Source organism: Myotis myotis, unplaced genomic scaffold, assembly GCF_014108235.1.
Source record: "Myotis myotis isolate mMyoMyo1 unplaced genomic scaffold, mMyoMyo1.p scaffold_m19_p_20, whole genome shotgun sequence".
Lineage (NCBI taxonomy): Eukaryota > Metazoa > Chordata > Mammalia > Chiroptera > Vespertilionidae > Myotis > Myotis myotis.
The window spans coordinates 3,839,760-3,864,267 of NW_023416325.1; the positions used below are offsets into that span (position 1 = coordinate 3,839,760).

Sequence of the window (24,508 nt, forward strand, 5' to 3'; positions counted from 1 at the left end):
GAAATCCATCCCTTTAAGAAATTTATAACACCATCTGGGGATTTAGCAGGTGGACTGGAGGCTCCTGAAGACCAAATAGCTGGGGATTCAGATACCAAATGGGAGCTGGCAATGCCAGATCTAGAGCCCTGCCCATCATGCAGTTCTGGCCAGTAGCCCTAGGCAGGCAGGACCTGAAGGTCAAGAAAAGGGCCACTTCTCATACAGTGAAGTGGAGTGACCACCATGGCAGAGATGGCAAACACATGGCATGCATATATCTCTCTCCCTTCCATTGCCATAACAGACATGGCTAATCAATCCATGCACTCTTTCCCAGAAAGCCCGGTCACAGCTGCAGAATCTTTCATAGCACGGTCCTCAGGCAGCCACTAGGAGCCACTGGAGTTGCAACTTATTTGTCATCCCTGACCAGGCTCCAGGTTGGAACTCTGGGAGTGACACTGGCAGGAGGCACTTACATACAAACACTCAGGCCATGAGCCTCCCTCTCCCCACCCCAACACATACAATCAGCCACCAAGGCGAGCGCGTGAAGCCACCTCTCCCCTTTAGTGGTTGCCTCAATGTGAGTTTTGACCAGAGGCCCATGTGAACAAGGCCACACTGGTTCTATTAAACGTTGGCCTTGCTGCATTTAGAAGAGGGCTTAGCTCACAGGAGGCACTTACTCGTTCAACACCTGTTTCTTGGGCATTTACCAGGTGCTAGGCTCTCCCAGACGCTGGGGACATAATGGGGAATAACACAGATGTAGTCTCCTGTCTTCATGGAGTTCAGGCAAAAAGGGGAGACAGACAATAATCAAGTAAATAGTAAACAAACAAATGAATAATTACAGATGGTGATGACAATTGGGAAGAAAATAAACAAGATGATATGAAAGAGAAATGGGATGAGGGTTGGAATTTACCCTTAGCTACGGGAAGGCCTGACTCTGACAAGGAACCAGCCATGGAAGATGAGGGAGGGATGAGAACCAGGTGGAGGACACAGCATAAGCAAAGGCCCTGGGGTGGAAAAGAGTCTGACGGGTCAGAGGAGCAGAAAGGAGAGCGGAGGGAGTGCTGGAAGGCCGGAGCTCTCACAGAGCCCGGGGAAGAGCACGGACTGTCTGGGGGACTCCCCCAGCCTGTACACCATGCTCTGCACTCACGCGTTCTCTATCAGCTGCTCCAGGTCCTGGACCTTGCGGCTCAGCTCGTCAGCTGGCGGGAAGCTCTTGCCCACCTTCATGAAGAGAGCCGCGATCTTGTTGCTGCGCAGGAAGCCAGCCGCCCGCCGCCGCAGCCCGTGCAAGACGCAGGCCTCCACAGCCGCTGCAGAGACAATGGTCAGCAGGCTCTGCCCTGCCCATGCTCCCCAGCACCCAGCTCAGTCACACAGGCACCTGGGAAAGCAGGGGCCCCCCAGAATCACAGGTTTGTGACAACATCACAGGGAACAGCATGTATGCCTCTCCACCTTCAACCCCCTCAAAAGAGAGAAGGAGAGCTTAGAGGTTAACCCACACTCACAGCTCAAGGTCAGACCACCTCTCTCACATCCTTTCCCAGCCCCTCCCCAGCTGCGTGACTTAGGCAATGATTTCCCCTTCCTGAGTCTATTTCCTCAGCTGTAAATGGGGACAGTATGAGCATTAACCTCATAAGGTTGCTGTTCGGATGAGGTGTGAAAAATGCATGAAAAGCACTTAGCACAGCGCCGGGGACCTATGAGTGCTTTCCGACTGTTACCTATTCCTCCTGTTAATGGGGGAGGGGAGGCTGGACCACAGAACTGTCGAGTGTCATCTGTGTTAAGGAACCACATCATCATCATCATCATCATCACTACTGAGACTCCAGGAGCGGCTGACATGATAACATTATAACAGGACTCTGGTGGCGTCCCCAGTCATTTGAACAGAAGCTTCATGGAGCTAAGACCAGGAGAGGGAAATTACAGCAGTCCTTCATTACGAGACACTCCAATCATGTAATAGCTTTTTGGGGAGAAAAAAAGAAACATGTCTGCTTGTATGTACACATTGATTATGAGCTGAGTCCTGACGTCAGGGACACGCACGACACGTGTCCCTCTAGCCATTTGGAATGCACAGGAAGAACCTGGCAGTGAGGTTATTTCGGGAACCTTGGGAGCGGAGCTGGTTCAAGGAGAGCAGTGAGTCACGCTCTGAGCGCTGGGCCTGCCGCCTTTGCTGAGCCAGCTAGACAGGATCCCTCAGGACCTCAGGATGAGTCCACAGCTCTTCATTACGTTTTTTAAAAGTCCCCATCCGTCCTCTCCTCTTACTTGGCACCAGCCATAGGCAGAGTGAGGAAAGGACATGAGTCCATTCCTCAGATGCAAGACCCCTGTCGCATGGGACAGGGTCCGTGTGAACTGAGCCCACAGCAGGGGAAGCCAGGCCTCCAATGGTAACCATGATTCCCTCTTCATGGGGTCCAGAGGTCACGCTTAATTTCCTCTCTAAACTTTTCTGTATTTCCCAATTCCCTAATGAAGGAATCCAAAAATACCTTCAAAGTTACAAAGCAAAAAAAAAAAAAAAAAAAAAAATGATGTGAGAATCCTTGCTCAAACACGCCCTCCCCAAGGCAGCCCACAGAGGAAGAAGTCACTGTTCACGGCCACGGGTCCCAGACTCACCACAGAAGGAGATGATGTGGCTGCTGTCTTCGTGGACAAACTTCCGTGTGACGGCCTCCTCCATGATCTGCTTCACCTGGAAGGCAGAGGCAGTGGGAGGGGAGAACCCAATGCGACCTGGGGTGCAGACACCCCCGGGGCCTTCCCAGGTTGTCTGGAGAATGTTGATAACGGCTTTCCTTCTATACCCTATGCACCGTGTCTTCTGTAGGTCCAAGGCCTGTGGCCTGGGATAGCTGCACCCTTCATATTTTACTGCATCATTCTTTCAGGCTCCTTGCATGGCAGGCTTCTTCTCAGGTGTCACACAAGATGTCATCTCCTTCCCTGACCACATCATCTGAGGCAGCCCTCCCGCCTCCATCCATCCCATTTTAGAAAGAATACTCACACTATTGCCATCCCAAGTGTTGTTACTGTCTGCCTCCCTCTTCTAGAATATGCATTGCCTGAGGGCAGGGCCTCGTCTGCCTTGTTCGCTGCTGTGCCCATGGGGCCTGGTGCATAGTAAGAACAGTGCCTGGTGCACACAGTAAGTGCTCAATAAATATTTTCTAAATGAGTGGGTGAATGAACGAACGAATTAATGAAACAGGTATATAAAAGAATCAGGAGGGTGTTGTGTAAAAGTTCAGCCCTGGAAGCTGGCAGACCTGGTTTCAAATCCCTAGTCGTCACATGCCAGCTGGATCTGTGATCTTATTTGGGGAAACAGAGGCTTGGGGAAGTGAAGCAACTCACCCACAGAAGGGGAGCCGGCCCAGAGTGGAGACAGAATTCCAGCCTGCGTCTGACTCCCAGGCTGCATGCTTTCCCTACCAGATTCAGTCACTCAACAAATCCTTCTCAAGCACCTCTGATGTGCCAGACAGGGATCCGGTCCTGATAGGGCAGCTTTCACTGGACGGGAAGCCCCTCCATGAGGCCCAAGGCAGGACAAGCTTAGAGAGATGCAGGATCCAGCAGCCCAGCACCAGCTGGGAACAGGTTCAAATACAATTGCTCAAGCTCACCCAGACCCACTGAATCAGACTCCAGCGTGTTTATCAAGCCTTCCAGGTGATTCTCAAGCACTCCGGACTGCAGTAGAAGACTGGAGGGGAAGGAGAAGGAGGGAGAAAGAGGGGAAGGAAGAGGAGCGGGAGGATCTAAATGATCTCCCACAATCCTTAAGGAAGAGCCGGAGCAGTCCAGGGACCCTCCCACACAGCCAGCCCCCCTCTCCTGGCTTCTCCCTCGCACCCGTTAGGCAAGGGGAAGTGCCGGTTTCGGGTCCTCCTTGCCCCCATTAACAGTTGCAGGGTGCTGCCCCCTTCCTTGTCTCCCGGCATCCCTCGCCTCAGTCAACAGCCCCTTCATTAAAGTCACCTTAATCTACTCCGTTTGGGGGAACCATCTGCTTCGTATTGGCACCTTGACTACACACGCTGTGTCCAGTCCACACTGCAGAGCAGAGCAGGCTGTCTGTTTACAGTTGTGGATCCTGAATCTCAGGAAGGGCAACCCCTCTCTCAGCCACACAGCTGGTAAGTCTGCTACAGGGGGGAGCCCGTGGCTGTCTGGCCCCAGGCCTCCCGTCCTGGGGATGGATCTCAGGCAGTGGGTGGTGCAGGTGGGACTGCAGCACCTAGGGTTCCAGCAAATGAGGACTCCCCCCACCGCCCCGCTGGCTGCCAGCCGTGGGCTAGAACATCATCCTAGTTAATAACAAGCTGAGCCTGAGGTCAGGCGAGGAGATTAAAAAGACAATGCGGATGGGAGCCTTCCCCAGAAGGTCACAGAGTCTCACAGAAGACTGCACTGCCTCACTGCAGGACGAAAGATGCTGCTTCCCATCCCAGGGGACAGACCACACAGACCTGTGAGCAAGGGGAGAGGGCCAGGCAGCCACAGAACCTCCGAAATTCAGCTCAACCACCTTTCCCCCTCAGCCTCCCAGCCATGGGCTTGAACTTGGTTAGCATTTTTGAAGGACCTGGAGGTGGTCTTTGGAGATGGGGGCGAAAGCAATGTGGCATCCTGGCTCCTGGCAACCTGTGTGGTTTTCTAAGCTTTGGCCCAGAAACCACACCCCATTCAGGAAGCACAGAGGCAATGCTGTGGGAGTGACACAGACCTCTATTTACATCCCAGCTCTGGCCCTCAGTCCTAGGTGAGCCCAGCCCAGTTCTGCACCCTGCTGGTGCCTGTTTCCTCTTCTGTAAAGCGGACCCATCATCCTGTGGGGTTGTGATGAGGATCAAATGTGCTGTTACATGTGAAAAGGCAGGCTGGGCTAGCAAACAGTTGGGAGTTTTATGACACTGAAGTTCAGGTTTCATTTTGTTTGTTTTCTGAGCATTCACTATGCTCCAGGGACTGACTGTAGGCACAACCTTTATGAGGTAGTTTCCCAAATTATTCCCATTTTACAGATGGGGAAACTGAGACACAGAAAGATTAGATCACCCAACAAAAGGTCACGCAGAGGAGGCAGGATTCAGATCCTGGATCTTTGTTCGTCTGGAGGCCATTCAGAACCAATGCTTTTGTTACTTAAATAGAGAGAATGTTTACTGAGTGCCTCCTATGCACCAGGTGCTTTGTATAGAACATTTTATTTAATCCTCACAAAAGCATTATTTTCCCCATTTAAAAGATAGATAAACTGAGGCTCACAGTTTATGCAGTTTGCCCAAAGGACAAACAGCCAGGAAGGGGCCCACTTGGGATCTGAACCCAGATCTGTCTGAGGGCCCGACCTCGAGCTCTGCCACCGGCCCCGCCCTGTACTGGGTCAGGTCCTCTGAAATCCCAAGGTGGTGAGAAACCTGTGAGAAGGGATTCCAGTCTCTCCGAACTTAGGGACCAAAAGCAGCACGGACCCGGGAGTCAGGATCTGACTGCCAACCACTTCCTGTGGGGGATGAGGGGACATCAAAGGTCAAAATGGTCAAGGAGCTTTTATCCTTCTCTGGCACCCATTCTCAGGAGCCGGCCAACAGCTGCTTCACTATGGGGCTCTCAATGAACAGATCCGATTGGATCTAGATTAGCCCTGAACACCAAGCCATGTTAGGGACAAGATGTCAGGAGGCAGCTGAAAGGGGCTAAGAGCCCGGAATGTGGAGTCACTGACCTGAGCTCAAACCCTGGGCCATTCACCATCTGCATGATGCTGGACCAGGTTCCCCATCTGCAAAATGGAGACAACAGCACCCCTGCCTCACAGGGGTAACGAGAAGCTTCTACAAACTGCAGGGATTCCTGAGTCTACAGTAACTATTCAGCCCACAACCTGGCCCTCAATGGATGTTCCAAATCGGGGCCTCACTGGCCTGCAGGCCTGGCCTGGCCCCGCCCCTCCACGTCAGACCTCAGAGCACGTGCCCACCCCATTTCCAGTCCCACCCTGCAAACCTTTGGAAACCAGCCCCGCCCTTCCCCCCATCCCTCCCTCTTCCTGCAAATATTTAAACAACATAAAAGGAGGATTAATCTCAGGAGGGAGTCAGGCAGGGAAATCCTGGCCAATATGCAAAGCAGGAAGGAAGGCTCCTGGGGCACCCAGGCTGGCCCTGTCTACTCCCCTCCTCATATCTGCCACCTGCCCACACCCAGGTACCCTCATGCTGCCCACCTTGAACCCTGCCAGGTCCCAAACTAACTTGCTACTTCTCTCCACCCTGCTGTGTTCATGCTCTCTAAGCTCCGGAAGGAAATAACATGGCCCCGTGTTCAGGGCTATCAAAAGGATTGTGGAAAATGCAGGCCGAGGGCCTCAAAGGACCCAGCACAGGTTGGCACCATCTAGGGAGGCACTAGTGCACTGAGTAAGAACATGAGCTTGAGAGCCACCAGGCCCAGTTCAAACTCCAGTTAAGCCATTGGCTGGGTGACTTCAGGCCTCAGTTTCCTCATCTGTGAAATGGGGATGAAATCCACACCACCTCTCAGGGCTGCTATGTGAGAATTTCATAAAACCGTGCGCAGAGCTCTGGGTGTTTGCTCGTTTCTGTCTGAAAGAGCTGCAGATGATACCAGTCTTTGCAGATGACACTCACCAAGGTCTCCACTACTCAAACTGATAATCACTGGACCTGGTTTCAAAGAAGAATGCAGACAGGATATTGGAGTTGGATCTGCAGATGTTTCATGATTACGTTTTTCACTGTTTGTGAGCTGATGGCCACTTATGAAAGATAGCAGCAGTCAGAGGAAATCACCAGGACCCAACTAGCAGAATCATCGGGGTGTTTCATTAACAAGGATCAGATAGATGCCTTAGTAATGGAGAAACCAACAGACATTGCCTCAGGATGATCTTCTATTAAACTTGGACGCCTTTGGGCTTTTTTAAAGTCTCTTGAGAGTTTCTAAATATAAATTCCTGCTTTAAAAATTTAAAACAAAACATGCACAGAGCTCAAAAAAGGATGAGGGCTCAGACCACCCTGCCTAAAATAGAGTGTCTGGCTTTACGCTCGGCCTGACTTTCCCACACATCTGGGGGTTTATCCATCTAGTGTCTGTCTGTCCCAGGTAGATCTTGAGCCCCTAGGACAGTGCCTGGCATGTGGAGAGTGCTCGCTAACTGTTTGGTGATCGCTCTGATTAATAACACTAGTTCCAGCAGCCAGTGCTTATGGACCTCGGCTCCAGGCAGTGTCCTAAGGCCTTCTGACCCCTGATCTTGTTTGCTATGTGTAAGCCTGGGGTCGGCAAACTTTTTCTGTAAAGAGGCAGACAGCAACTATTTCAGGCTTTGAGCTAGGGCTGCCGGATAAAATGCAGGGTGCCCAGCGAAATCCAAATTTCAGATAAAAAAAGAATTTTCTCTTTTTTTTTTTAGTATATGTACCAAATATGGAACACACACGAAAAGATGTGTTGTTTTTCAGAAAATTCAAATTTAACCAGGCATTCTGAAATTTTATTTGCTCAATCTGCAAAACTGTTTTCAATCATAACCGTCTATGTCGCATCGTCTCTTTTGTTTTTACAACCCTTTGAGAAAGTCAAAACTGTTCTTGGCTCAGGAGCAGTACATAAACAGGCTGGATTTGGCCCACAGGGCCCCCTGGTTTAAAGCACCCGGCACAGGGCCTGCAGCACACAGCAGACTTAAATAAACATCATCGAGCTGCCACCTGCTCCTCAGAGGCCCGCTGCCTCAGCCCTGACTCAGGTGGTGGGTGCCTGGCAGTGCAGGTGGGTGAGTAATGCTGAACCAGCACTGGCCTATGAGAGGGAGGCCCCCAGGCAGCCTGACTCTTACATTTGTAAGAAACTCAGGGGTGGAGAGAATGGTTAAATTAAGATGCCTGGGGGCCTTGGGGTGGCATTAAAAATAAGTCTCAGCCTGTGGGGAACAGAGGGAGGTGACTCAAAGGCCCCTTGACAACCACTAGGGCTAGAGGGGTGAGCTGAGGATGGCTGTGCCGCTCCGCAGGCACCCCAGCTCCTGAGAACAAATGCACAGGCCTGGCCCTGGTGAGGGAATCGTCCCCATACACCAAGGTTGCAGGTTCCATCTCCGGTCATGGCACATACAAGAATCAACCAATGAATGCATAAATAAGTAGAACAACAAATGGATATTTCCTTCCTTCCTTCCCTCCCTCCTTCCCTCCCTCCCTCCCTCCCTTCTCTCTCTCTCTTTCCCCCTTCCTCTCCCCCTCCCTCCCTCCTTTCCTCTCACATAAAATCAATAAATATATTAAAAAGTGTTCTTGGTTCTATTAAACAAGTATCAATGGGAAATTGGGTGGGTAGGGTGGTCAGGAGGGCTTCCTGAAGGAGGTGACAGTCCAGATCTGAAGTACAAGTAGAAAGGAACTCTCTGGGGCCTCAGTTTCTCCAACTTCAAAGCAGAGGGGAAAGCTCTCCCCTGCAGCTGCCCCCACAGAGCCGCCTTGGAGCTCAGAGGAAGGAACAGGTGTACGGACAATGTGGCATGGAAAGAGCTGGCGGCTGTTTATTTTTTGATTTGTTATGGGCGAGGCATGCAGGAGGTGAGAGGCAGGAGGGGCAGGAGCAGGGCTGAGGGTGGGTGGGGAAATAGGAATATTTTAGGAAGCTCCCAAGCCTAGACACCAACAGACACGATGCAGGGGCTGGGGGAGGATGGTGCCACCCTGCAAGCTGTGACTGTTTTCATGGTGTGGCCCAATCTCCCTTTCCTGCCAAATCCTCTCCCTTCCCCTTCCCACATGCTGATCTCCGGCTGCACGTGCCATTCCGCTGTGTGACCCAGAGATTCCGCCCCCCCCGCCCCCCGGCCTTTGCTGGCACAGTCCCATCCACCTGATATTCCCATCCATTCCCACCTCTATCTCCAGCTCTGGAAAAACCACCCAATCCTCTAGGACCTGGCACCCTTCATTTTATTCCGTCCTTAAACCTCTGAAGTTGACATTATCGCCACCCCCACCCCCCTTTATGGCTATGAGTACTGGGTTCTGGAGTCAAACTTCCAGAATTTAAATCCCAGCTCTTGCACTCGTGATCTTGCACAAATCAGATCCCTTCTCTGAGCCTCAGCATTCCCATCAGTAAAATGGGTGACATTAGTACTTGCCTCATAGGCGTAAGATAATGCATCAAAAGCATTAACTACAATAGCAGCCACACAGTAAGTTTTATGTAATGACAACCAGCATTATTTATAAGGTTTTTTCACTGTGTGCTGGCACCGAGCTTAGGGGCATTATTTCACCCAATCCTCAGGGTAATTAGGTGAGATGGGTACAGTCACCCTCCCCGTCTTACAGGCAAGGAAACGGAGTCTTGGTGAGGCTAAATGACTTGCCCAAGAGCCCGTGGCTTGCAAACGGCAGGATGGAGATTCAAACCCATGACGGTCTGCCCTGCACAGAACCTGGCACATAGTAGGTTCACCTACAGGTGCTTCCCACAAGCTGAGTAGGAGCTTTACACTAGCCTAAAGAATCAAAACAACCATGCAATACAGGTGTCCCATTTTCCCACTGAGGCAGCTGATCTGGGAGGGGCAGAGATCATCTGGCTGTGAAGAAGCTGGGATTTGAATCAAGGTCGCCTACTCCACTGTCCCAGGTCAAAGTGGGGACCCAAGCAGCCAGATGTCCAATGCACCTGCTCCCTTAGCCCACGTCAGCCAAGCGTCACATTCACAGTCAACTCCCTGCTCTCACAACCAGGGTCCAGCAGCACCTGCCAGCCTCCACCTCTGCCCCAGGCATCATTTCTCATCTCTCCCAGGATACCCGGCGCCTCCTAGCTCCCTCTCTGTCACATGTCTGTCCCCAAAAGGAGAATCATGGTAAAAACAAACAAACAAACAAACAAACAAACAAACAAACAACCTGTCCGACCTGAAATGCTTATTACAGAGTGAAAGAAGCCAATCTAAATAGGCTACATATTGTGTGGTTCCAAGTATATGACATTCTGGAAAAGGCAAAACTATGGAGACAGCTGAAAGACCAGGGTTGCCAGGGGTTGGCAGGGAAGGAGGGATGAACAGGCAGAACACAGGATTTAAGGGCAGGGAGACTATTCTGTATGATATTACAGTGGTGGACGCATGCCATTCTGAATTTGTCAAAACCCATATAATAGGCACCATTGAGAGTGAACCCAAATGTACCCATGGACTGTGGGTAACAATGACCCACTCTGGTGCAGGATGTTGGTAGTAGGGAAGGCTGTGAGTGTATGAATAGGGGGTATATGAGAAATCTCTGTACTTACCACTCTATTTTTAATGTGAACCTAAAACTGCTCTAAAAAAAATCAAAGAAAGCCGAAACCGGTTTGGCTCAGTGGATAGAGCGTCGGCCTGCGGACTTAGGGGTCCCGGGTTCGATTCCGGTCAAGGGCATGTACCTGGGTTGCGGGCACATCCCCAATAGGAGATGTGCTGGAGGCAGCTGATCGATGTTTCTCTCTCATCAATGTTTCTAACTCTCTATCTCTCTCCCTTTCTCTCTGTAAAAAATCAATAAAATATATTTAAAAAAAAAATCAAAGAAAAACAATGTCCTTTCCTCGCTCTGCCACTAATGGAGGGTGTCAGCCGGGATCGAGACCTTTCAGCAGACAGGCTAAGCGCCTCCTTCCAGATGGGCACCTCCACACCCGCTGCTCATGGCCTGCCAGGGGCGTTGGGGCCTTCACAGAGAGGAGCCCGAGGGCATCTGGCAGGAGCTCGGCAACCACTGGCCAATGGCTCAGAGCTTCCTTCTCTGGACTCTCTCACTCAGGCCCTGGACAGCCTTGCCTCACCCTCCTGCCCAACCCTCCATCCTGCCCTGACGTCCTCCGATACGGAAAGCAAAGCCACAGGACTGTCCTCCACAGTTGCACCCCTGTGATGGGAGTGAGCGAGAGGGGAGGGGACATCAAGGATAAAGCATGTTGGCATGTGGATCTCCAGAGTGTTAGGAAGCTCCTCCCTCCAGCTCCTCCCTCTAACCTGGCCTACCTGTGGCTGGAGGGCTGGCCGGAGACAGGAATGCCACCCACTCAGCTGTTGCCACCCTGGCCCCAGTTAATCATTTACTGGTGCGCTATAACAGGCGCCAGCACTGTGCCCTAACAGCACACAGACTGGCCAGCCTGTCATAACCAGGATACCCCTCTATCCAGGTTATGACAGGCTGGCCAGTCTGTGTGCTGTTAGGGCACAGTGCTGGCGCCTGTTATAACCTGGATAGAGGGGTATCCTGGGGCTGAGAATGGGGTTCCCATAAACGGGCCTCCCATCACCGCCCTGCACAGGAGCCTCAGACAGCCCCTGACAAAGGGGGTGATCCTGGATCCAGGATCCCAGTGCCTGATCCTGGAGCATTCGCCTGGGGGCACCTTGGCGAAGGACCTTCTGGCCAACACTCCCACGCGCAGTCACCGCTGAAGATGATGGGGCTTGAAGACAATGCCAGGCCACCCCCCACTCCCAAAGAAAACAGCACCGTGTGTCACGTTCCCAGCCCACATCCTGGAGACCAGACAGCTTTCTCCTGGGTACGCTGCCCACTGCGTGTGGCAGCTCCCCTGGCAACGCGCCCCACTTCCAGACCCACGGGCCTCATGCACGAGAAACACACACACAGACTCTCAAGCGCACCCAGAGTCTCTGGAAGGCTGCCCAGACTTCGGGGGCCGGGCAGCTATAGGAAAGTAAGAAATGAGATTCACAGATGGTTGCTTAAAACACACACAGCGTGAACCAGAAAACAGACCAGCCACCTCTACGCAGGCTTAGGAGGAAAAGCAGTTGAATCTTCTCTAAAGACTGGATTAGCATCCTGGCTCCGCCTACCAGCTGTGTGACCTGACTTCACTTTCCCTGAGCTTTGCTTTACTCCCTGGAATACGGGATAATAAATAGGATCTACCCCTCTGAGGCTTTAGTATTAAATATGTTAATGGATGTAAAGCATTTAGCACAAAGTCTAGGACACGACAGAACCTCTGGAAATGCTCTAACCTTGCCTTGTCCAGCAGTAAGTATCACTAGCCACACGTGGCTTCTGAGTACTTGACTCAGCTAATGGACTGGCAAAGTTTTTTGTTTTTGTTTTTTAATACTCACCTGAGGACATGTTTTTATTGATTTTTAGAGGGAAAGGAAGGGAGAGAGAGAGAAACAATGATGTGAGAAACACAGATCGGTTGCCTCCCACAGGCACCCCAACCGGGAACTGAACCCGAAACCTAGGTATGTGCCTTGACAGGAATCGAACCCGCAACCTTTGTGATATACGGGATGAGATTCTAACTAACTGAGCCCCCACCCAGGACAGGAAGTATTATTAGTTTAATTATACATAATTTAAATATAAGTAGGCACATGTGACTTGTGGTTCACATTGGACAGTGCAGATCTGGAGCACAGTAGGGACCCAATAAATGCTAATGATGATTATCACTAAGGGTCGTTACATTGGAGGCTCACTGGGTTAGAAATTAGGAGGCACCATTTCATTCTGAGCATGGCGCTGTATGGTGCGGACCTATGTATCCTGGCACATTACAGGGTGGTTCTGAACCGTATTTGGATATTTGGGCCGTGGACCACTTAGAGGCACTGCTGATAGCTGAGGATACCCGCTCCACACACCAAGTACAAAGTGTTGATACAATTTCAGGGCTCTGTACACCCCCCGAGTAGAAATCTCTCACCCTCATCCAGCAGACACCTGGCACACAGGTACCCAGGCAGCACCTGGGATCACAGCCAGGCACAGAGCACAAGAGTGGATACGTCGTCCACTGTTAGAGGCTGGGCTCCAAAGGCAGGGACCCTCACTCCTTTGAGATGGACATTTGTGACTTCTCTGCCTGGTTTCCATTTCCGTCTGGTCCTTTCACCTTGACTGTCCTCTGGGACCCCTTCGCTCTCAGAGATCTGACTCCACACTTCACCTCTCAGACTGGACCAATGAGAGCACTCCATCCCACAGTGATTGGCACCAAAGAAGCACTTGAGCCAAACTGGTCCAATGAGAACTAAGACTTTTGCCTGAACCATGGGGAAGGGGCAGCTCTCTTTCTGTTGTGATGCCAAGTGGGCAGATTGTGCCCTGAGAGCTTCTGGGAAACATTCTACCTCCCCACAGAGAGGGGCAGAACCTAAAGCCAACACAGAGAAAGGAAGCACGGAGAGATGGAGAGATGGGGGTCCTCATGACACCACTGGAAAACCTGGATACAGCTGTACCTGAAGCTGGACTCCCCCAAACCTCCCCAAACTCCTATTTTTAGTGTCTCCTTTTCCTTTTCACTTTGTGTCGGTATGTTTACTTATTGTTCCAGCTAGTTTTGTGAACAAGTTATTATCCAACTTGAAATGGAGCTCACTAAACTATCCTGTTCTGTTGCTTCTCAGCTATGTAACCTTGGTCTGGCTTCTTAACCTCGTCAGTAAAGAGGGGTTTCTATTTGTACCTACTCTACAGGAAGACTGCGTTGTGGGCTGAATGAGAGAAAGTAAAGCATTGTTTAAGAAATGGTAGTTGCTATAATTCTAAATCACTAATTAAACATAATTTACTAAGTAATTAAAGAATTCACGCAGTGCTCAAGCATCACCAAGTCTCTTGAACTCTTAGGACGTCAAGTCTCTGATTTTTAAACGGAACCTTACTGCAAAAGGACCTGTTCCTGTCCTTTGTAAACACCCACAATCTGAATTGCTTCAAGATTTTGCAAAGAAAAGGCACAAAATATATTCATCACATATATGTGTACACACAACACAACGCGCGCTCGAGGAGAGAAACATACTAGATTTGCTGTTCCCCTATTTATGCAGTCATTGGCTAATTCTTGTACGTCCCCTGACCAGGGATCAAACCCGCAATCTTGCCTATGGGGACGATGCTCTAACCAACTGAGCTACCTGGCCATAGCCCATCTCCTATCTTCTTGTATTATCAAAACAAAGAAAAATATGCTGATCCCCACTGGAGTTCAGCCCTCTCAGCCGCCTCACCCAGGGGCTCCTAGTGGCTAAGTGGCAGGGCCAGCAGGCTCATGGGGGTTTCTGACCTCAAGGGGCCAATGAGCAACTGGACCCAGAGGGAGGATCCAGCTGTCCACCCAGGATGGCCATACAGCCAGTGAAGACTCAGTCCTCCTGATTCCTACTCAAGGGGTCGAACCTTTGGATCCCATAAATACACCTTCCCAGTCTACAGCACTGCTCCTGTGGCCACGGCACCCCCAGCCCAGGGTTTACCCAGGGAGAACAAGATCCCATGCTGAGAGCACCTGCAACTTCAGGTGGGACCAGAAAGGGTGGCAAAATGTCCTTATGGAACTGAGCCTATCTGGCTCCTAACTGGGTGAGCCAAGCACAAATTCTGTTGAATGCCTGGCAGGCAGGGATGGACACCGCACTGCTGTGCGGTAGGTGATGCCCCCACTCCAGATGCACCAGGAAACTGAAGCCAGAGATTCACGCAGCTACTGATGCATGGCCAAGACCTGAACTCAAAGGGTGGCCCTTTCCCTGACTCCACTCTCAGACAGCTCATAACCACATGTGGGTCACTGATTTTTGGCTCCAGAGTGATGAAAAGCAGGATTCTGGAACCAGACCCCCAAGCTGTGCCATTGTTGATCTCCGTTCCCTTAGGCCAATTATTTGCCATCTCTGTGTCTCAATTTCCTTATCTACAAGGGAGAGTGTTTACCCACCTCAAGGGGTGTTGAAATAATTAAATGAGGTCACTCATATAAAATGATCAGTAAATGATGTTTTTAAAAAAACCTTATCCCATTAGAATGGCTGGAGTCCTTGGTTTCCTTAAGTGAAGTAAAGGCTCCCAAAAAGTCTTATCAGCTATTGAGTTTAATAAGTCTTAAATACGGACTTGGCAAATGCAGAAGACAGAAAATATCAGAAAGACTTGGCTCTCAGAGAGTGATGTCAGCCAAATTAGATGACTCGAGGTTCTTAGAGTTCTGGATCTTGTCCAACCCTGTCCACTTAGAAAGCAGGAGAATGAGACAGGGAGAGGGGATCTGCTAGGAGGCCACAGGTAGTAGGAGCAGAGTGGGGACAAAGACTCGGGTGTCCTCACTCCCCATGGTGATGGCAAAAGTGTCCTTCCTACCTGCCAACCAGCAACAAATGCTACCACCCTCTCCCGGAGCCCCTCACGAGGTTACTGCAGTGGAGACCCAGCCAGAGTGCACGGGAGACGGAACCTGCTTTCACACTGAGCCAGGGGGCTAAAGCCCAAGCCATCACTATCAGAAGCTCCTGGAAGCTGCATTGTCCGAGACCTGGAAAAAAAATACCAAAATGCACCGACAGATATGGTGGCATTATTCCTAAAGAGAAGTTCTGCCATCTTAAGCCTGAAAGCATGACACACAGAAATGGTTTGAGTCAACCCTGCCAGCAGCAGAGAGCCCCAAAATATCACATCCAGATGTCTAGATTCCTTCTGCAAGCATTTCTGGAACCCCTACTTGGCCCAGCAGGGGAGTCAAGGGAGAGCTGTGATTTCCTGCCCAAGATTGGAAGCTCAGAGAATAAGACAGAAGTTTCCTCTCTAGCCTAATGACTTTGTGTCACCCCCATTTGTTACCCACAATGATTGCTTGCCCAGCAGCCTGAGCAGCCTACAGCATAGGTGAGTTCATGTTCCCCTCTTGCTCAAACCTCTCGCGGCTCCCATTCGCTCAGGATAAAGGCCAAAGCTTCCGAGGGCTGATTAGCCTCCTGCTCCTTCTCTGGCCTCCGCTCTTCCTCCTCCTCCTCCGTTGTTACTTCCCTCCAGCCGCATTGGCCCCCTTGTTATTTTTGACACAAGGCCTTTGCACATGCTGTTCCCTCTGTTAGGAACACTCTTCCTGCAGTCGTCAGCGTGGCTCCCTCCTTTCCTTCTGCTCATGTCACCCCATCAGAGAGGCCATCCCTGACCCTCCTCTGGTGAGCCCTTCTCACCACTCTCCAGCCCTTCCAAGCTTTATTTCCTCATAGTGCTTGTCACTCCTAACATATATTTACTAGAGGCCTGGTGCATGGATTTGTGCACGGGTGGGGTCCCTCAGCCTGGCCTGTGCCCTCTCGCAATCCGGAACCCCTCGGGGGATGTCAGACTGCCGAAGCAGCAGGAGGCCGGGGAGGAGCCTCAACCGGGCTGGGCACAGCTCCACTGCTGCTTGCCCCACTGCACCTGTCGCCGCCACTTGCTCGATAGCACTGCCATGGAGGCGGGAGAGGCTCCCGCCACCGCAGCTGCACTCGCCAGCCAGCCGTAAGCCTGGCTTCTGGCTGAGCAGCGCTCCCGCTGTGGGGGTGCACTGACCACCAGGGGGTAGCTCCTGCGTTGAGCATCTGTCCCCTGGTGGTCAGTGCATGTCATAGCGACCGGTTGTTCCGGTCATTCGGTCATAACAGTCACTTAGGCATATATATATATAGATAGCTTCTCTCTCTGACCCCCAACTGGACTGTGTGCTTCATGAGAGCATGTGCACAGGGATGTTGCTTTGCTCACTTCCCAATCTGTAGATCCTAGAACAGTGCCTGGCACATAGTAGATAGTCAATAAATATTTGTGGAAGAAAAGGAAAGTGGGAGAGAAAGGAGGAGGGGAGGAAGAGAGGAGGGAAAGTAAAGGAGAAAAGAGAAGAAATTTTCATCTAAGAACTAACAGAAAGGTTCCATCCTGGTCCCTGCCATCAGCTGAAAATTCCTTAAGTATAATTCTACACAAGACCCTCCTTGCTCATCAGTCCTCTATAGCTCCCCACTGTCTAATGGAGCAGACAATGCAGCCTGGCATTCACAGCCCTGCACAAGCTAGAACTAATGGAATCTTCCGGCCTCATCTCCTTCCCCTGCACACACCTAAACCCAAGCCGTTTCCAGGGACTCTGCTGAAGCTCATGGCTCCTTAGCACTGCCCTCGGTGAATCCGAGTCATGAAGCCATCCTCCAGGTCCTGACACAGTGGGATTTGAATCCTGGCCTCTCTGTGGACTGCCTGTCCCAAGAGTGAAGAAGGAGACACTTGGGGAGCCTTCGGGACAGTGCCCAGCACAGAGGCTTCTCAATTTCAACAGCAGTGCCACTGTGGGCTGGATCCTTTGGGGTGGGGCCATCCTGCTATTACAGGAAGTGGAGCAGCATCCCTGACCTCTCCTATCACCTGCTAGTAGCAACCCCAGTGTGACAACCATGTTTCTACACATTGCCAGATGTCCTCTGGGTAAGGCTGTCAGATCCAGCAATACATACTTATACTAAAAATTATTCATTATCTGAAATTCAATTTAATTTTGTGACCTACCTATATGTCATCTGGTAACCCTACCTGGGGGGTGGGGGGTAAAAATTAAGAACCTTCATTATGAACCACTGGGTTGAAGTGGAATCACCATGGCACCCCAGTAGTAACGTCAGTGGTTTCTCTCACTTTCCTCCTACCTTCTTAGACAGTCCAGCCCACCTCCCCCATCCTATGGCCTTCCAGGGCATCGGAGGATCAGCTCCCCAAACAAGCCCAGCTCAGCCCTTGTGTTGAAGGCTCCTCCTGTCTCCTTCCTGGGGTCTGCCCTCCGGCCAGCAAGCCCCTGCCTTCTCTCCTCCAATTAAGTGGCCTCCTAGTCCCAGCCTGGAGGCAGGAAAACAAGGCAGTTAGTCACTTCGCTTCCTTTATCAACTCTGAGTCACGTGGCTAGCGCCTTTAATGGCAGTCGTCATGGCAACGGGAAGCCAGTGCCTGCTCTCTCTGGAAACCAAAACAAAATTAAGTGGTGGAGGTGGGGAGAGAAAGGAGCCAGGATAGAGCCAGTTGGGTTTACTAGTAACTGGAGGAAATCATGCTGGGTCAACCCTGTCTGCAGCTTTCCCTTGGTGGCATCGGGGAGATGGAAAAATAAGATGCCTGCCCTGGTAAAGCGCAGGCTAATGTGGTGGGTGTTTTCACATTGTTTATCCTGATGGTTGAGTAATTTTCATCTCCAGTATGAATAAGCCGAAGCCCAGACACTTGTGAATGTAAAGAGGGATGCTCATCCAAGGCTGCGATTTACAAGCCATCAGTGTCAGCTTCTCCCTCTTCTTTCCATGTTCCCCAAGTCCTCCCCACTCCCTCCCTCTTGCTTTTAGGACAGGACCAAGTGCTCTGTCCACACTGTTCTCCTTTCTCTTGGAACTCCCCCAACTCAGAGTCCTCCCATTACCCATGTCCACAGTGCTCCCTCCAGCCGCAGATGCAGTTCCCTCTGCCAGGAATGGTCTTCTTCTGACTCGTCTCACTTCCTACCTTCACCTGAAAGGCTTGCTCATCACCCTGCGGGGGAGCTCAGCTGGTTTGAGTGTCAGCCCCCTACGCCAAGGTGCAGGTTCGATCTTCAGTCGGGACACAGACAAGCAGCAACCAATGAATGCGTAAATAAGCGGAACAACCAATCAACGTTTCTTTCTTCCTCTCTTTCTCCCCCTTCCCCTCTCTCTTTCAAAAAAAAAAATCAATAACAATAAATGCACATATCCTTCACATATCTTAAGCATAAGGCAATTTAAGATATGTAATGCATGCAGTTACTTCTCTGTTATGTTCTTGTGCTGCAGAGTACCTCTCCTGCAGACTGTGGTGCACAGCCTATAATTACCTTTTTAATTACACTCAGAACGTCTGTTGGGGGCTGTCTCCTGTACTAGAAAGTCAGCCCCAAGAGGGCAGGGCCTATCTTGTTCACTGCCACATCCACAGAGTCCAGCCCTGCCTCTGGCACACAGGTGCCCCTCGGCACTGGCATCTGAACCCAGCTCTGGTGGATCCCAAGGCTCCTCCTCGGCCTGCTTCCACAGTGGCTCCCTGAGTTAGCACTGGACAGAGCTTCCAGCCCCACAACCCCTGCTGGCCTTTGTGGCTTCAGTGGCTCAGGCAGAGCTTGCAGACCAGCCAGGCCTACCTACAGAAACTGATTGTGAAGCCGCCTCTTCCACAGGAAGGATGGGGGGAGCCTCCAGGCAGACCCTGACAGCAGGGATGTGGCTCCTCTGAACCCAGACGGTGAGGAGAAGCAACAGCTGACCCGACCCCCGGATTTTGAGGCAATCCACTGGAGACTGGATCTCTGGTATTAGGGGGACATGCAAGGAAAGGAGAGAGGTCTGCTTTGGGGGGAACAAACCTGTCACCATGCCCTTAGGGGCACCCATGCTAAACAGAGGGGCTCACAGAACAGAAGACTTGAACTTGTTTCTCTTTACTCGGCTGTACCCTTGAAGCATCACTTACTCCTTCTGGGCCAGTTTCCTCATCTGTACAATGGAAACTATACCTCACACACATGCTGAAATGATGGCACTGTGCAGCTGTGGAAGGGCATGTTTGCGACATAAGGGCTGAGAGCCTGGCTCAGACAGACCTGGGGGTGCGTCCTCAACTCTGTCCCTTCTTAGCTGTGTGCTCTGAGCAACTCGCCCTCCTTCTCCAAGCCTGTTTCCTTGTCTGAAAGATGGGACAACCTCACTCACTTCACAAAGTTACTGTGCACACAGGGTGAATGGGAGCTCTGGTTACTAAAATGATGTGCCCCAAGAAATGCAGAATTTAGAAACAGCCACCAACTTGGGACTTAGGTCCTGCCTTCTGATTGCAGATCCAGGGTCAATAGGTGCTTAGGCCCTTTGTCCAAACTTGCTCCGTTCTGCCCCTGCCCCTCTCAGGTCCAAGTGGGATGCCAGTCTCTGATCAGGAGATGATCTTGGCCGGGAGCCAGGCAGAAAGCTCATTCCGTGCCCCAAACCCAATCCCTCCCAGGAGAGAGGATTCGGGCTCAGACCACTGGCCACCAGGGACAAAGTGTTCCCTTCAGCTTGGCCAATAACCCAAACTAGACTGATATGATGGGATCTCCAAGGGCAATGGACCAATGCTCCCTTCTCCAGGTGTGGAAACGGAGTCCTTGCGAGGGAAGGGGCCTTGTCAAGAGCACCAAGGGAGCCAGTGGCAGAGCTGAGACCAGGGCCCCAGGTGCCTGGCTGACATACTCCTCTGCCTGCAGCCCCCTCCCAATGGAATCAGCCAACCATTTCCTTAAAAACACAGCCATTCCAGTGAAAACATCTGGTTTGGTTAAACAATGAACAAAAATACTGGAGGTTTTTAACCTGAAGGCTTTGGGGGAGGGGGGGATACACACCCTCCCCTGAAATAGTCATCATCATGTGTGGGTTGTAGGTTTTGCTGGAAAGAGGTTCTGGACAGAGCTTTCTTCGGGTCCCCACAGGGTCTCTACGAGGGCTGAGCTGAAAAGTTCTGGGCCTTTCTGAGGGTTCCATGTCTCCCGTGTGTCTCCTTATTCAGAGAGGCCAGGATGTGCAACCAGCCCTGGGGCTGCTTCTTGAGACAACATGGGCACCACACACACACACACACACACACACACACACACACACACCACACCACACCACACACCACACACCACACACACAGACCCCATGCTCCTAGAGGAGGGAGGGAGCAACAGGTCGAAACCTGGAGGCTGCCGTGCTGGCCGGCTGCCATCAAGCGGGGAGGGGCTTCTCCATGCTCAATGAGGACACAAGATGCTGACACCCCAAACACAGAGACAGAGGGATCAGGCCAGCCCCCACGGTCTACAGGCTAAGGACTCAAGATACACCAGTGATGCCGGCTCAGCAGCAATGGGGTCCCAGGCTGAGGGATGTGAGTGACATGAGGAGGGCATACACACAGTCACAGCCTCACTCACTCACACACAGACTCATGCATCATACATCACACACGTGGATACACACACGGATATACAGACATAGTCACAGCCTCACTCATCCACACAGAGGCTTGCATCACACAGATATACATCATACTAAAAATACAAACACACAAACACATATACATGTACACATAATACACAGATATTCTCATAGATACACACACAGCTACATATCCTCATCCACACAGGCATGTACACACACACACACACACACACACACACAGTCCAGGTATCGTAATGCTTCCCCAGACACCCCTCACTGTAGATTCTCCCCTCTCTGCAGGGGAACATGGGCTGCTAACTCCAAAGGCTAGACTGGGCTCCCTGCAGACCAGGGAGAGAGGGAGGGGGGCAGAGCGACTGAGAATTCGCAGGGGGGCATGGGGATGTGGGGGGAAACTATTTTCCCACAGGGTTATCTTCCCCCTTTCCTAAAGCGTGGTCCTCCTTCTGTAGCCCCATCCAGACCCCCCCCCCCCCCCGCCCTATCCCCGCAGGTGCTTGTCTCATTGTAGTGAGACCCACCCACTGGCTCTTCCATGAGGGGGGTCTACGCAGACAAATGCAGGAGTGCCCCACCGTGGGAGTGCCCTCCCGCGGCATCCACCCCTGCACGTAGCAGAAAAACATCCAGGGCACCCCCCATACCTGAAGCCCCACCCCCAAATTCAGCAGCCTCCAGTCCTCAGGGAGGTTAAGTACCTACCCAGGTGAGCCCACAACTAAGGCAGCCGCCCCCTTCTGCCAGTGGCAACCCCACTTTTGAGACTCTTACCTGGGAGGGGGGCTACGAATGTCCCCTCCCTCAAGGTGGCGCCCCCACCCTCCCCCACCTCACCACCTACCTCCTTCTTGACCGTGCGCAGCAGCCTTTGCCGGGTCTCCGCCCCTGTGGGACAAGACAGCCGGTCAGCAGAAAGCTGGGACCGGGGCCTGGGGCTGCCCTCCCGCCATCCTGTGCCCCACACCCCGCGCCCCCTCACCCGCAGGGCCCGAAGCCATGGCTGGGCGCACGACGTTCCGAGTCCCGAGCGCCTGCAGTGGTGGCGGTGGCGGAGGCGGCGGCTCCCGGGCGCTGGGCTCCCAAGCTGCGGCTGCGTTGGGGCGGGACCAGGCGCCCCAAGACGTCAGGACCCGTCAAGCGCGCGGCCCCGCCCCCCGGAAACACACTGCCTGGCCCCCTGGCTCCCAGCGCGCAGATCCTCCCTGCCAGATGCACATCCTCACTCCTGCCCCCCCCCCCCAACCCCCCCCCCCCCACCTTCCTGCCCAACGCCAGTGTCCCCCTTTGGTGGGGCAGGGAAGGACAGCACCTTTATTCAATGTCTGCTGTGTGCCAGGCTCTAGAAAGTGGCCGGAGATGGTGGGGCACTCTCTCTCTGCACCTCAGTCTTCTCATCTTTAAAATGGGTAGAATGTGATTACTTCATGAGAACGATATGGGACTTAAATGAGGAATGTAAAACACTTAATACAGACGCAGGAGGAACAGTCCAGCGCCTAGAAAATGTTCCTGCAGCTGCTATTTTTACCAGTATTATTAATGTTATTAATATGGTTACACTATTATTGCTGACAGTGTCACAGGATATACTGACTCCGTCCAGGAGAGGCCAGGCCTTAAGTGGCCCACTCCCCCCACCACATGCAGGTCACTGGGAGGGTGGGGTCCTCCCAGGAGCCTGTCCCCTGGGGGGCGCAGCTGTTAGCCAGGGTCTCCACTGTGCATGCTATGGGCTTGTTCCACCAGGTTTCTGACTACATCCACCCAGAGTACAACTCAGGTCAACAAATATTTCTTGTGCCAGGATACCGTGCTGGGGTGCTGAAGGGAACAAGACAGACAAAAAGACAGCTCCTCCCTGTGGAGCTTAGGAGGTAGACAACAAACTCAGTAAGTAAATGACATAGTATGTTGGAAGATTCTGGGAAAAAACATACAAGATGAGGGAGACAGGGCCGGCCCAGATGGGTGGGGTTTGTATTTTGAGGTGGGGTGGCTGAGAGAGGCCCCAGTGAGAAGGTGACATTTGAGCAAAGAGCAATAGGACTTATCCAACCCAACACTCCCAAGTTTTCTCCTCTGGTCCTCTTCTCTTCTCACACCCTCTCTCCTGGGTTACCCTCCACCAGACAAACCAGAATCAAACAAACCAGAACACACGATAGGCATGGCCACTACCCAGAAGGCAGCCAGGGCCGGTTTCTACAGCTAACCCTCAGCAGTAACCCGGACGCTTACAGGCATCTTCTTTGGAAACACTTATGAGCACAAGGGTTTTCCAGGAAAACCCTAGTGAAGCTCTGCAAGTTGGAGGAACTAAATTCATGTCTAAATTCAATACAACCCCAAATTAACGGACAACAGAATTTGTAATATCCTGGAACTCAATGCAATGATTCTAAAGTTCATTTGAAAAAAAAAAAAAAAAACAGCCAGGAATTTTCCAGTGCTTAGCAGGTTTAGTTATTTCTAGTCCTTAGAATTTTTTTCAAGATGTAGCAAATTGAACATTGCTGTTCCCGGAGCACCATGGACAGTGCAGAATGGCGTTTAGCATTAGAGCTGAAAGTGCATGCTGGTTTCTATGAGCTAATACTGCCATTTCAAAGCAGTGGGTAAGGTCAGGATTGCTCAAGAAAAAGTGTCAGATAACGATCTCTCTCTTAATTAAAGTGGGTATTCACTGTGTGCAGCAAAGATTTAAATGTCAAACAAGGCAATTATAAAAATATTAAAAGAAAGAACTTGTGATTTAAAAAAAATTTAAGTGCAAGGCCAAAGAAACCCAGTGAGCTTGGACACACATATACACTTTTATCTATCCCCTCCTATACCAAGCTTCCCTGCATCTCACCATATCTGTCTTCTTCTCTGTAAGCAGTCAACAAAAAACTGATCCGACAAATACCATTTAAAAAAAAAATGGCCCCAAATATTTGAAAGCTTACAAATCACTGTGAATCCACTTGCAGGAATCTGCCTAGAGGATTACAGATGAGCCTTGGCTTGAATTTAAGGACAGTTACAGCAGCTAAAATTTAGCTATACTGGCAATAGCAGGGATTTGGTTGAAGTATTAAGTGGTAAGGGCATACATTTCTGAATTTCCAAGTGCAGGTCAGTTAGTAAGGTCACCTGGCAGGTTCATCTGAGGATGGCTGATGGTCGAGACAAGGGGTGGGGGTGGCAAGAGATCTGGCAGACACCCTGGCTGCTGTGCCTCAGCTGGTTGTGGCATCCTCCTGTACACCAAGAGGTAGCAGGTTTGATTCTTGTCCAGGCACATGCCCAGGCTGTGGTTCGATCTCCAGTAGGGGCACATGTGGGAGGCAGCCGACTGATGTTTTGCTCTCACCTTGATGTTTCTCTCTTTTCTCTCTTCTCTCTCTCTCTCTCTCTCTCTCTCTCTCTCTCTCTCTCTCTCTCTCTCTCTCTCTCTTCTTCTTCTTCTTCTTCTTCTCTCAAAAAGGAGATCGGGCAGAGGGGCCCCACTCCCATCCCCAGACCCACCAAGTCTGAGACCCTGCCAGGTGCAGCTCAACATCGGCCTAATTTGATCCAGGATGGACATGGTGCCCGAAGAGGCTGGGCCTGCAGGGTTGGAATTGGAGTGGG

General features: G+C 51.5%; 1 protein-coding gene across 2 annotated transcripts in view; it reads right to left on the reverse strand.

Annotated features, from left to right (window-relative positions):
• Positions 1-21,978, reverse strand: part of SGSM1 (small G protein signaling modulator 1) — a 55,249-nt gene extending 33,271 nt beyond the window's left edge. For both annotated transcript variants that reach the window (XM_036354326.1, XM_036354327.1), the window contains exons 1-4: positions 21,873-21,978; positions 21,735-21,778; positions 2,653-2,728; positions 1,157-1,319 (exon numbers count right to left, since the gene is read on the reverse strand). In XM_036354326.1, the coding sequence (XP_036210219.1) occupies positions 1,157-1,319; positions 2,653-2,728; positions 21,735-21,778; positions 21,873-21,891 (302 nt within the window). In that variant the 5' untranslated portion in view covers positions 21,892-21,978. The remainder of the gene's footprint in view (positions 1-1,156; positions 1,320-2,652; positions 2,729-21,734; positions 21,779-21,872) is intronic.
• Positions 21,979-24,508: the final 2,530 nt, after the last annotated feature.